At 36.2% G+C, this 13359-nt stretch overlaps 1 protein-coding gene across 2 annotated transcripts; it reads left to right on the forward strand.

Moving 5' to 3' along the window:
* The first annotated feature begins 3717 nt into the window (after positions 1 to 3717).
* Positions 3718 to 12742, forward strand: LOC124866013 (sialic acid-binding Ig-like lectin 5). 2 transcript variants are annotated; one of them, XM_047361602.1, is made up of 10 exons: positions 3718 to 3796; positions 4099 to 4488; positions 4691 to 5014; positions 5233 to 5529; positions 7996 to 8286; positions 9577 to 9852; positions 9937 to 10221; positions 10475 to 10583; positions 10652 to 10709; positions 11496 to 12742. In XM_047361602.1, exons 1-10 carry the CDS (start codon positions 3751 to 3753, stop codon positions 11832 to 11834), a joined length of 2415 nt encoding a protein of 804 aa, XP_047217558.1. In that variant the 5' UTR covers positions 3718 to 3750; the 3' UTR covers positions 11835 to 12742. The 2 variants fall into 2 exon arrangements, with proteins under 2 accessions (XP_047217558.1, XP_047217559.1); XM_047361603.1 differs by lacking the exon at positions 7996 to 8286.
* The last annotated feature ends 617 nt before the right edge of the window (positions 12743 to 13359 follow it).

Below are 13359 nucleotides of genomic sequence, written 5' to 3' on the forward strand. Positions count from 1 at the left end.
TTTGTTTTACTTTATTGCAATTAAATTTTTATTTTGTTTTACTTTAATGCCTCGTAGCTAATAACTACTCTTTTTTTTCAAGAGTCTTTAGATAAAGAGTACATCAAATAAATATCATTTTAAACAAGCAGAATACAACTTTCCATTAATTTTAGGTTGTTTGAGGTTAATCTATAGTCTTACATGTTTCAATTATAGTTTAGGTTTTTTCTTATTTTTAAGGTCAGAAATTGACTTAATAAAAAAATTTAAAATGTAAAAAAAAAAATAAGTTTATTTTAGCCATTTGACCTTGTGTGAATGGGACTTGCCAAATTTTAAAAAGAGTGGCATCAAATGGAAAAGGCTTTTATCAGCAGTATTGTTTTTAGAACAGAACAAAACATATACAAGGAAAACAGGTCAGGCCCTAAAGTTTAACATACAGTACAGACCAAAAGTTTGGACACACCTTCTCATTCAAAGAGTTTTCTTTATTTTCATGACTATGAATATTGTAGCTTCACACTGAAGGCATCAAAACTATGAATTAACACATGTGGAATTATATACTGAACAAAAAAGTGTGAAACAACTGAAAATATGTCTTATATTCTAGGTTCTTCAAAGTAGCCACCTTTTGCCTTGATTACTGCTCTGCACACTCTTGGCATTCTGTTGATGAGCTTCAAGAGGTTGTCACCTGAAATGGTTTTCCAACAGTCTTGAAGGAGTTCCCAGAGATACTTAGCACTTGTTGGCCCTTTTGCCTTCACTCTACGGTCCAGCTCACCCCAAACCATCTCGATTGGGTTCAGGTCCGGTGACTGTGGAGGCCAGGTCATCTGGCGCAGCACCCCATCACTCTCCTTCTTGGTCAAATAGCCCTTACACAGCCTGGAGGTGTGTTTGGGGTCATTGTCCTGTTGAAAAATAAATGATGGTCCAACTAAATGCAAACCGGATGGAATAGCATGTCGCTGCAAGATGCTGTGGTAGCCATGCTGGTCCAGTATGCCTACAATTTTGAATAAATCCCCAACAGTATCACCAGCAAGGCACCCCCACACCATCACACCTCCTCCTCCATGCTTCACGGTGGGAACCAGGCATGTAGAGTCCATCCATTCACCTCTTCTGCGCCACACAAAGACACGGTGGTTGGAACCAAAGATCTCAAACTTGGACTCATCAAACCACAGATTTCCACTGGTCTACTGTCCATTCCTTGTGTTCTTTAGCCCAAACAAGTCTCTTCTGCTTGTTGCCTGTCCTCAGCAGTGGTTTCCTAGCAGCTATTTTACCATGAAGGCCTGATTCACACAGTCTCCTCTTAACAGTTGTTCTAGAGATGTGTCTGCTGCTTGAACTCTGTGTGGCATTGACCTGTTCTCTAATCTGAGCTGCTGTTAATCTGTGATTTCTGAGGCTGGTGACTCGGATGAACTTATCATCCACAGCAGAGGTGACTCTTGGTCTTCCTTTCCTGGAGCAGTCCTCATGTGAGCTAGTTTCTTTGTAGCGCTTGATGGTTTTTGCGACTGCACTTGGGGACACTTTCAAAGTTTTCCCAATTGTTCTGGCTGACTGACCTTCATTTCTTAAAGTAATGATGGCCACTCGTTTTTCTTTACTTAGCTGCTTTTTTCTTGCCATAATACCAATTCTAACAGTCTATTCAGTAGGACTATCAGCTGTGTACTGTATCCACCTCCTGCACAACACAACTGATGGTCCCAACCCCATTTATAAGGCTTGAAATCCCACTTATTAAACCTGACAGGGCACACCTGTGAAGTGAAAACCATTTCAGGTGACTACCTCTTGAAACTCATCAATAGAATGCCAAGAGTGTGCGGAGCAGTAATCAAAGCAAAAGGTGGCTACTTTGAAGAACGTAGAATATAAGACATATTTTCAGTTGTTTCACACTTTTTTGTTCAGTATATAATACCACATGTGTTAATTCTTAGTTTTGATGACTTCAGTGTGAGGCTACAATATTCATAGTCATGAAAATAAAGAAAACTCTTTGAATTAGAAGGTGTGTCCAAACTTTTGGTCTGTACTGTACTTTGTCCTAAAGGGGGCAGCTTAAAGTGGTGTCAGCATCTTTCCAGTTGGCTGTTTTCACTTACACTGAAATGCTTCAGTATAAAACTTCAACAACCTGACATACCGTTCATCTTATAACTTCTTCTGAGATTATCTGACAATAGGTTAATTGATGATAAAAAAGTAATGCAGTAATATGGATTATTAAGTTATTTACCTTAAATAAGAAACTAAAATGAAAACATCAGTAGAAACCTGTTGTTTTCAAGGTTTCACATATCATCAGTCAAAGAAACAATTTGAAATTTATTGATTTGTGATGATGAAAAAATTTAAACTTTTGTAATTATATGAATAATAATTTATAATAACTTTTCTCTCAAACCCCCAGTTGGTTGTGGCAAATGGCTGCTCACACTGAGCCTGGTTGTGCTGGAGGTTTTTAAAATTGAGTTTTCCTCTCCACTGTCACTACATGCATGCTCAGAATAAGGGATTGCTGTAAAGCAATGCAAGCGACTGTCCTCTGTCTCTACTTGCTCATCCAATTATACACCTTTACTGAAATGCTTCAGTTTAAGACTTCAGCTACCTGACATACGCTTCATCTTATAAATTCTTCTAAGAATATCTGACAAGAAGAGGTAAATTGATAATAAAATGTAATGCAGTAATATGGATTATTAATTTGTTTACCTTAAAAAAGAAACTAAAATCAAAAACATCAGTAGAAACCTCTTGTTTTTTCCTGTTAAAAGAGAGTTTTCCTTTCCACTGTCACTACATGCATGCTCAGGATGAGGGATTGCTGTAAAGCAATGCAAGCGACCGTCCACTGACGCTACATGCTCATCCAGGAGTAGTGAATGCTGCAAGTCACTGACTAGATGCAATCTGCTGGGATTTCTAAGATAGAAAAACTCCAATTTGAATAATACTCTGAATCCGACTGTACTGTTTGATAGTTAGGATTAATTGGAATGTTTGTACCCGACTTGAAGTCTGTATGATTTCATTGAATTGATTTTGTAAAGTGCCTTGAGATGTTGTGTTGTGAATAGGCACAATATAAATAAAATAAAATTTAATTGAATAATGAACATGCACAAATTGTGTATCACAGTTTGTTAAATTTATTGAACGTAAAGATGGTCTCTCTCATTGGATAAGTAGTTTTTTTTAGACAAGTGCTTACAAACTTCCCAATTCTTAATGCTGCAGAAAAAAGGAAGACAGAAAAAAGAGAACAGTTTGGACGTCAGTGAGAAAAGTCACTGAAGACAAGAGGAAACAAGGACAAAACACCCAAGGTAAAAATGATTTTTACTAATGCTTTGCTTCAGCTCTCATAAGAGTGAACTTTGGTTTGTAAAACATTACATGGAAACTCAATACTTTATTGCTGAATAAAGTTAAATCAACACTCCAGAAATGTGCAGTATATAAATTCTCCTGATGATTACAGATGTAAATTATTCACAGTCACATCTATTTGTCTTCACTGAAAGGATAAAAAGTCACAATTGGTTAAAACAAGACTTGTCTACAATTTGCATAAAGTATGTTTCTACTGTCAGGAAACAAAATACAGTATGGAAATACTGCAAAGTATGTCTGAACTTTACTCTGATTCAGTTTCAGTATGTATCTGTAACTCCAGCACCAGAGATTGTCCCGTAATTAAAATGGACTGAATGTTTCAAGGATCAAATCAGGATGTTTATTTTCATCTGGTTAATCGTGTCTCTCTCTACTAACAAAGGTAATGTATGAATCTTCTCCTTTGCAAACATATAGTGATCCTAAGAGGATTTATACAAAATGCTAGAAATTTGATTCTTACCTAAATTTAGTAATAATCCCAGGTTTTGCACGTGGTGCAGACATTGAAAAAAAGAATAAAAAACAATGATAGGTACTTTACAAATCTTTCACATTCTGCGTCTGGTTCGTGTAGACCTGGACTGACAATTAACTTTTGTAAAGTAGAAAATGACATCTTAGTAGCCACTTGTGTAAACCAAAAACAAGCTCACTCATTTGTCTTTTCTTTTTCATCAACAGGGGCATTAGGAGAGGAAAAATACTGTCAAATCACAGATTATTGTGTTACCCTTACAAATAATACAGCAGAGGCTGGACGTTGTGCTGTGATACCATGTTCTTTCACAACTCCCTTTAAACCCAAACATATTATTTGGTATAAATGTGACAGAATCAAATGTTCAGATTCTCACACTGTATTTCACTCTGATAAGAACAATGAAAACGTTCAGGTTGGATTTAAAGGTCGAGTGTCACTGCTGGAACCGGATGTGACTCAGAAGAACTGCAGCATCATAATCAATGATCTCAATGAGTCTGATTTTGGATCATATCAGCTCAGAGTAGAGGGATATAAATCACATGAAAAATTTACATATACTGTTAAAAGAACAAATCTCTCCTTATCAGGTAGGAAAATCTACAGTACAAATTAACAACAGATTTCTAGACTTTATAGCAGATTGTAGAATTTCATGGTCAAAAAAACTACTTTCCATTTTGTATTTACATATAAGCAAAACATCTATTGTTATTGAATCTGTCTTGTCATATTTAGGACACATTTTTTTTTTTTTCTGAGGATTTAACTGATTAACTGTGTTTCCATCAGATCTGAACCAAAAGCCCAAAGTGATGATTCCTCCACTGACCGAGGGGCAGCAGAACAGTCTGACCTGCACTGCTCCTGATTTCTGCTCTGGGTTACCTCCTAAAATTACCTGGATGTGGGGAGGAAAAGAAGAAATTGAGTCTAACTTTCCAGGAAACATCACGGTTTCTTTAGAAACTGAGACTCTGACTAATTTCACACAGAGACACCGCTCAATTCTGACCTTTAACCCTTCAGCTAAATACCACAACAGAAAAATAACCTGTAAGGTCAGCTTCAAAGGTGACACAACCACAGAGGAGACTGGAACTCTGAATGTAAACTGTGGGTACCTTATTACCTTAGAAGTCTTACTTGTTTAAATTACAATTTTGCATAGTTTGCTCAGAAAAATAGGAAAACAAATGTTTGTGGAATAATTTATGTCATTATCATTTATTATTAGTTCATTATTAAGTTTAAATTCAACACATGTCAACCTCATTAGTTTCCTTAATTCATTAAAAAGTGTTTAAACTTTTTCTTCAAACTGTGCTCCACAGATAGCAGAAAACCCCAGATATATGGCAAAACAACAGTTATGGAAGGAGACGATCTGAATCTGACTTGCAGTGTTGACAGCGTCCCTGCATCAGTTATTAAGTGGACTAAGTCTGGAATGGAAAGCATCAATATTTTAAGGAAAGCAGATAACAGCACGGTGATGTACCCGCAGGAAAACAGTGGAAACGTCTCTTTTTCCATCATTAATGTAACAGCCAAAGAAGCTGGACGTTACATTTGTACAGCGACATATCAGAATGTCAACATGACAGAAGAAATCCATGTGAAAGTGACCTGTAAGTACATTTTCAGAAATAAAATACAAAATATTTTTTGGCGGGTTTCTAAGCCAGTATAGTTTAGAGTAGAAATCAACCTTTCAGCGTAAGGGTTTGTTATTCCTTCAGAAATCTTAGCACTTGTGTACAGCATCAATGATCTGCTTTAAAGTACAGTTTTATATCATGTTCTGTTTAATTTAAAATTTCTGCCCCACAGACCTCAGAAAACCTCAGATTTCTGGTAGAACAACAGTAAAGGAGGGAGATGTTCTAAACCTGACTTGCAGTACTGACAGCTTCCCTCCTGCAGTTATCAAGTGGACTAAATTTAAAACAAAAACTAACTTGCAGCGCAACAATTCAAGAAAATCTTACAACAGCAGTGAAAACATCCCGAAGGGGAAACACGGAAATGGTTATTTTTTCATCTATAATATGACAGGAGAGGATGCAGGGCTTTACATCTGTACTGTAAAACACCCGATATTAAAGTTGAAATAAATAATAACTTGGACATTGTAACAGTTAGTAGACAGCAGGCGTATTTCCATTATCCTAGCCAAAATGTTTATCCCACAAAAGTGAATACCCTGAAATCCTAACCTCATTCAGGCTGCATGTTGTGTTTGTTTCCACTGTGGTGCTGTTTATGTGAATTGTGCCGACTGACACATGGAGTTGTTCAGTCTTGGTAGCTACTGCTTGCAGAGTTGTTGTTCCGACAGAAGAAATAAGAAAACTAAGATGAGCTCTAAAACACATAATTCATCTACAGCCTGTTAACATGTATTATCACACTTAATTCTATGAGATGCTGTTTTATCAAAACATTCATTATTTGTGCTGCAGATTAACATTTAAAGTGCTTTTGGTTTTAATCTAAAATACACATTGCCAGTTCCCAAATTTCACAGTTCAAAATGTTGAATTGGCCTGGGGCGATGTAATCCACATTTTATCTTGTTACAATCTCAAATGTGGATTTTGTTATTGGGATTTTCTGTAATGGATCAAATCAAAGCAGTGCATTATTAGGAAGTGAAAGGAAAACAATACATTATTTTAAAATTTGTTACAAATCTGAAAAATGTTTTTAACCCTTCTGACTCAGTACTTTTTATAATTATAATTTGGTGCAATTAGGACTGTTGGGCTATATCTCTACAACCCTTGCAAATGTTCCCTACATGATTGCAAAATTATATTTTCAAGTTGTTTTCAGCAATTTCTTCTTCCCACTCTTCCATAAATGACAAATTCTTTTTTCCCACCACTTCACAATTATGCACCACATTGTGTTCATCAATCATATTTTAATATTTTGTAACATAACTACCTTGAACATAAATTATTTTGAGGTTTATTGGTACCATACCAACAATCAAAGTATGGCACATCTATCAAGTCCAAAAAAAGTGAAATGGTTTTTCAGAATTGGATAATTCAAATTCAGCCCCCTTTACTCTTTTACCCCAAACTAAATTCCAGTGTAACTAATTGCCTTCAGAAGTCACCTGATTAGTAAACTGAGTCCCAGAGTGTGTAATTTAATCTCAGTATAAATACAGGTGTTCTGTGAAGGCCTCGTGTGTTTGTCAGAGAACATTAGAGAACAAACAGCATCACAAAAACCAACAAACACACCAGATGGGTCAGGAATAAAGTTGTGAAGAAGTTTGAAGCAGACTTTAGAGCAGACTTTACAAAGTGGAACTTATTGGCTGTGTGGCAATCCGTAAAAATGCTCTGAGTTCCACTTATTTTCTGAGTTAGAGTGAATCTCAGAAAAACCAATAGAAAGAACAATTTGATGCTCAACAGCTTTTAATTGTTTTGTGCCTGTTGTGTTAGGGGTTTAGCTTCGTTGTACTGTGCTGTATTTGAAGATTTGGCTACTAAATGTTATTATTTAGACATATAGCACTGACTTCAAATTGACTTCAGACAACAGTTACGTCAGTAGTAGATTATAAAAGTGTATCTAAACTAAACTGTACCGACTCAAACAATATTTAGCCATCCACAGATAAAAGGAAGCCTCAGATTTTTGGGAATGCAAATGTAAAGGAAGGGGATGTCCTGAATCTGACATGTCAACAGCTTTCCTCCATTAGTTATCAGATGGACAAAATCTGGAACAGAAAGCAGTCTAAAGAGAAATATTTTGAGTAAAACACATAACAGCACTGAAATCAATTTGCAGTTTGAGCTTGCGAGTGTTTCTTTTCCCATCATTAATGTCACAGTGGAAGATGCAGGGCGTTACATTTGTACAGGAACATATCTGAACAGCACCATGGCTGAAGAAATCCATGTAAGAGTAACGTGTAAGTTTGTTGTCACAAAAATCACACAGCAGAAGGGATAAATCTGTTAGCTTTAGTTATTTTTTTAGGCCCACATTAAATATTTGTTATTAAAGGGGAACTGTAATTATTGTCTGTCATAATTTACCATATTTGGCTTCAACTTGTTCCACAGATATAAGAAAGCCTAAGATCACTGGCAGTACAATGGTTAATGAGGGAGAGGCTCTGAATGTGACCTGCAGTGTTGACAGCTTCCCTCCCTCAGTTATTAACTTGACTAAATTTGAAAGAAAAAGTAACCTGCACAGCAATATTACAAGTACTTTGCAAAACAGCAGGGAACAAAGTGGGACCACAACCTTTTCCATCACTGACGTTGCAGCAGAAGATGCAGGCCTTTACATCTGCACAGCAAAACACCAGAACAGAACTCTATCAGAATTATTTAATGTAACAGTAACATGTAAGTACAATGTAATTAACTATTACTCTAGGTCATTTATCCATTCACTAAATCATACCCAATGTTTTATCTACATAAAACATGTGTCTTCTCCAACTTCTGTGATAAACTCAAAACTAACCACTTTATAACCATGTAATGAAATAATAGCAAATTAATTTATTATTTGTAGCTTAGTATTTTCCGACATTAAGGAGAACATTTGTTATAAAAAGAGATTACATCTCCCGAATAAATAAATTTAATGACCAGCATCCATTCAGAGAACATTGAAACTGAACAATTTCCATTTTCCAATACATCCAACAGTAAAAATACCTACCCATTACCAGAGCATTTATATTTTTTAAATGTAAGAGTGCCAAACATTTGAGACAGAAATGTTCGGACAGTGTGCAAAACCTCTTCTCCTTTTTATTCATAGGCTTAGCCACAAAAAGACTTTACAAAGGGAAGTCATTGGCTTGCATTGTTGACAGCTTTCCTCCAGTACTCATTATATGGACCACACATTCAGCCAGCATAAATCCAAACAATAGAACTAGTTTCCTCAACAGTACTGGATCTGCTACACTTGTCATCCTTAACATGACAGTGGAAGACTCTGCAGAATATGTCTGCACAGCAACACATATGAACAACACTGTGACTGAATATGTTGACATAAAAGTGACTTGTGAGTAAATATTCATATTTTATGGAATCATCAACCAAGCCACACACAACTTATCCTGAACTCATGATTATTACTTGTTTACAGGGTTTCCGAAGGTACTGAATGGTTCTGGTTCTGGTTCCGACATCAAGGAGAACATTATAAAAAGAGATTACATCTCCCGAATAAATAAATTTAATGACCGGCATCCATTCAGAGAACATTGAACCTGAACGATTTCCATTTTCCAATACATCCATCAGTAAAAATACCTACCCATTACCAGAGCATTTATATTTTTTAAATGTAAGAGTGCCAAACATTTGAGACAGAAATGTTCGGACAGTGTGCAAAACCTCTTCTCCTTTTTATTCATAGGCTTAGCCACAAAAAGACTTTACAAAGGGGAAGTTTTCGGCTGTGTGACAATCAGTAAAAATGTCCTGAGTTCCATTTATTTTGTGAGTTAGTTTTTTATGCCTGTTGTGTTAGTGGTTTAGCATTGTTGTACTGTGCTGTATTTGAAGATTTGGCTACCAAATGTTATCATTTAGACATATGTCTGTTTTAGATTTAGAAACACTGTATGTCATCAAACAACTTTGCAAAGGAAAACAATAAAATGTCATCAACAGATACAAGGTTACCTAAGATCATTGGAAACCCAAATATAAAGGAGGGAGATGTTCTGAATCTGACCTGCATTGTTGACAGCTTTCCTCCATCACTCATCACGTGGACCACACATTCAGCCAGCATAAATCCACACAATAGAACTAGTTTCCTCAACAGTACTGGATCTGCTACACTTGTCATCCTTAACATGACAGTGGAAGACTCTGCAGAATATGTCTGCACAGCAACACACATGAACAACACTGTGACTGAATATGTTGACATAAAAGTGACTTGTGAGTAAATATTCATATTTTATGGAATCATCAACCAAGCCACACACAACTTATCCTGAACTCATGATTATTACTTGTTTACAGGGTTTCCGAAGGTACTGAATGGTTCTGGTTGTCTGGTTCGGTCAGATGTTTTAACTTGTGTGTGTATCAGTGAGGGATTTCCTTTACCCACTATAAAATGGCCGATGCTGAACAACCACACTCGCTACTCTGTCATCAACATGGTGTCAAATCACACTGTCAACAGCACTGTTACCATACCTATTAAAACCCATGGCAACATCAGCGTTGATTGTTTTAGCAGCAATGAAAATGGGGAAGCAAAAGAGAAACTCAGAGTCCAACAAGACTGGCCAAAAAATGAAGGTACATTTTTAAAACTCAAACATTTCTGCCATGTTTAACTTCTGCTTTTAGAAGATTATTGCTCTTTTTTTTTTACTATGATCAGTCTTGACAGATTACTGTGAAATTAAATGTATGTTGTCACAAAAACATGGTTGGAAACAATAATGCTAATTTGACAATAGCTTTGCTATTTTTTTCCATAATTATTGAATTCAAACAAGTAGGATGTAGAACAGTTATCTCACATTTTGTTTTCCCCCTTTATTAAAAGAACACACAACTACTTTAAGAAAAAGTTCTACACTGGAAATTGTCATTGCCTTTTCTACTGGGCTCCTCCTCTCAGCTATCATCTGTTGTTTGTTCATGAAAGTCTACAGGTACATCGTACATTTAAAACTTAATTTCCAGTTTCAACTGTAAATAAATACAAAGTATTTTTTCTCAGAAAAAAAGAGAAGAAATCTGGAAATCTGGATCAGTCTCTGGAAATGGTCTCACTTCTGGTATGATTAATAACTGATATCAATAATTGTTAAACTATTTTCTGCAAAAAATATCTGAATAACACCTAAGATGCCACCATGATTCTATGGGATCTAAGACAAATAGGTTGAGATATTCCACAGCAATGGTAACACATTTTTACAATTTTTGAATAACTCTTTTCTGTAGAATTTTCTGTAGAATTATTAGATGTCTGAGAAGTTGTTTAGCCGATTATTCTTTCAAAAAAGAGCCGTAATAATTGAGTTTTTTATGACCTTGCAACACAAGGCTCACTGAACCACTTGGTCTATCATAACTCAACCATTTGTTGGCTGTGGCCATATCCTGCTGTGTTTCTTAATGAGGCAGAAAGAGAGCAATTACAGCATTGTTGGTCCTGAGGTAGAGCTCCATGTTAAACCAAACCCCAATATTCATACCTAGTAACCAACTTGGCTCTGCGACTTCCTTAATTAGCAGCTGAGATGCGTAACAGTGGTGTGTCGGCTTTAATCCCATTGAGACAATATAAAGGTGTCTCAGACCCAAGCTGAGGATGTGCATGAGTAAGCTGCAGCATCATCTGCATTAATCAGAATTCCTCAATATTTGGCTTCTAAGCTGCTAATGAATACGAAGAATAAAATGGCCCTTGCACAGGTGGTGCTGTCATTATATAAAACAACAAATTAGAAAACTTAAAGAAAAGACTGACTCCATCTGAATCCAAGAAAAGGATAAATTTGTAGCGGTGCACAGATGGTGCTTTACTTTACTAATGTCTTTTTCTTTATATCTGACAGATGTCTAATGGTCAAGCTGTACAAGGTGATCAGCTACATAGGGGAGCTCAGAAAGGACCTTTGGCTGCAGCTCCTGAAGCTACCAGTGGTTCGAAGGAATTGGTGTATGCCAGCATTGACTTTTCCCTGCTGAGCCGGATTCCCAGGAAATTGGTAAAGAGTTCGGAAAGCACAAATACGGAATATGCCGAAATCAAGACAAACATGGAAAAGGGAGCTGATCCAGGGGAGATGATGATTGAGGAGGATAGCGAGATGAAAAACTTTGTCGAAGAAGTGAAAGATGAGGCTGAGGAACCAGTGTACTCAAATGCAGAAGACTTCATTAATGAGAGTTGAAGAGGGATTGGGAGATGTACTGTATTTGCAATCATGTCCAAAGCAGAAAGACAGAAACACCTCCTGAAGTTAAAGTTTTGATTTTAAAATTCCCTGTGGATTCTAAAGTAAAGAATCCAATACAGATTCCTTATGTATAAAATATAGTAAAGGTCGTAAGGATGGACTATTTATTAGCACTGATGGTTTGTATCTCATGAAACCAGTTGCACAAACCATGGTATACAACCTCTATCTGTAAACATACTGTTGTCGTTTTTGAATGCATGAGGCACATATGGAGACACGATACTTACTATTGCGACATTAATGAGAAAACCCCACAGGTTTTCTGACTTGCAACAAGAGCGCACTCAACTCTGGTGTGATGTTATTCACAGATCAGAGTTCAGATTTCTGACAGAAATCGAATGATGAATTGTGCAGCTCTTTAAAAAATAAACATTAGCCTCTCAAAAATAGTTTTTTTCTGTTCTTATAACCCTCTTGCTTAGACATTTTAATTATAAACTTAACTCATGTTTCAAGAATGTTGTTCCTATAGTGTGCAGTATAAAATCTTTATGTAAAACGTCAATCTAATATTGTCTAGCGTGACTTTTCCAAAGAAAAAGGATGTGCTTCTCACTCTGAATCCAGCTGCAAAGGCAGATCTTCTCATTGAGGTGTGCTGAATATTGTTGTAAATTAATGTCTTTAATTAAAAACTTTTTGCTTTAAATTCAAACTTTATGGAGCATTTCAACAGATGCTTCACATGCAGAAGGAAAACTTTCAAGATCCAGCTGTGTTGCTCAAGTAAGGCACAATGTGGCATCTTTAGCGCACTTGGCACATGTGTATATACTGTAAAGTCTGCAATAAAACCCAAACAACTTCTTTTTTTTAATTAAATAGGATAAATGCAATGAAATGGTTTCTTTACTTTTTTAAATTTAATTACAATTTAGCAAGTGTGCGTGTGTGTGTGTGTGTGTTCTTGTACTTGTTGCTGAGTGAGAACTATTTTTCGTATTTTTATCGCAAAGTGAGGACATTTTGACAAAGTGAGGACATTTTCCTGGTCCTCACTTTTTCAAATTCAGTTCTTGGGACAGGGGTTAGGTTTAGGACTAGGGTATGAATTGAGTTATTGTTAGGGTTAGGGTTAGGTATTAACTGGTTAGGGTTAGAGTTAGTGTTAGGGTCAGGGTTAAGCATTAAAAATCAAGGAAAATGAATGGAAGTCAATGGAAGTAATCGAAAAGTCCTCATAAAGATAGTAAAACACGGATGTGTGTGTGTGTGTGTGTGTGTGTGTGTGTGTGTGTGTGTGTGTGTGTAGTGATAGAGTCAGATGTTACACGGTGTTGTAGCCTGGTTTTAACTGATGTATCTGAACTGTATCTGGCAAACAAACTCTTTAGAATATCTTCAATCAAAAATAATCTTTTTTTTATGAAATAAAGTAACATATGTCCTAGATGCTGATTTATTTGGTAACAATACAAGTTGTTGCTTGTCACTTTAACAGTTTAGAGGCTGA

Source organism: Girardinichthys multiradiatus, chromosome 3 (assembly GCF_021462225.1).
Source record: "Girardinichthys multiradiatus isolate DD_20200921_A chromosome 3, DD_fGirMul_XY1, whole genome shotgun sequence".
In the NCBI taxonomy this organism is placed as follows: Eukaryota; Metazoa; Chordata; class Actinopteri; order Cyprinodontiformes; family Goodeidae; genus Girardinichthys; species Girardinichthys multiradiatus.

Bases quoted from the DNA above. Each gene is read 5' to 3' on its own strand.
- LOC124866013 (XM_047361602.1), top strand. From the start codon at position 3,751: ATGTTTATTTTCATCTGGTTAATCGTGTCTCTCTCTACTAACAAAG. The intron at 3,797-4,098 runs GTAATGTATGAA...TTTCATCAACAG, and splicing joins GTCTCTCTCTACTAACAAAG to GGGCATTAGGAGAGGAAAAA. The intron at 10,710-11,495 runs GTATGATTAATA...TATATCTGACAG, and splicing joins TGGAAATGGTCTCACTTCTG to ATGTCTAATGGTCAAGCTGT.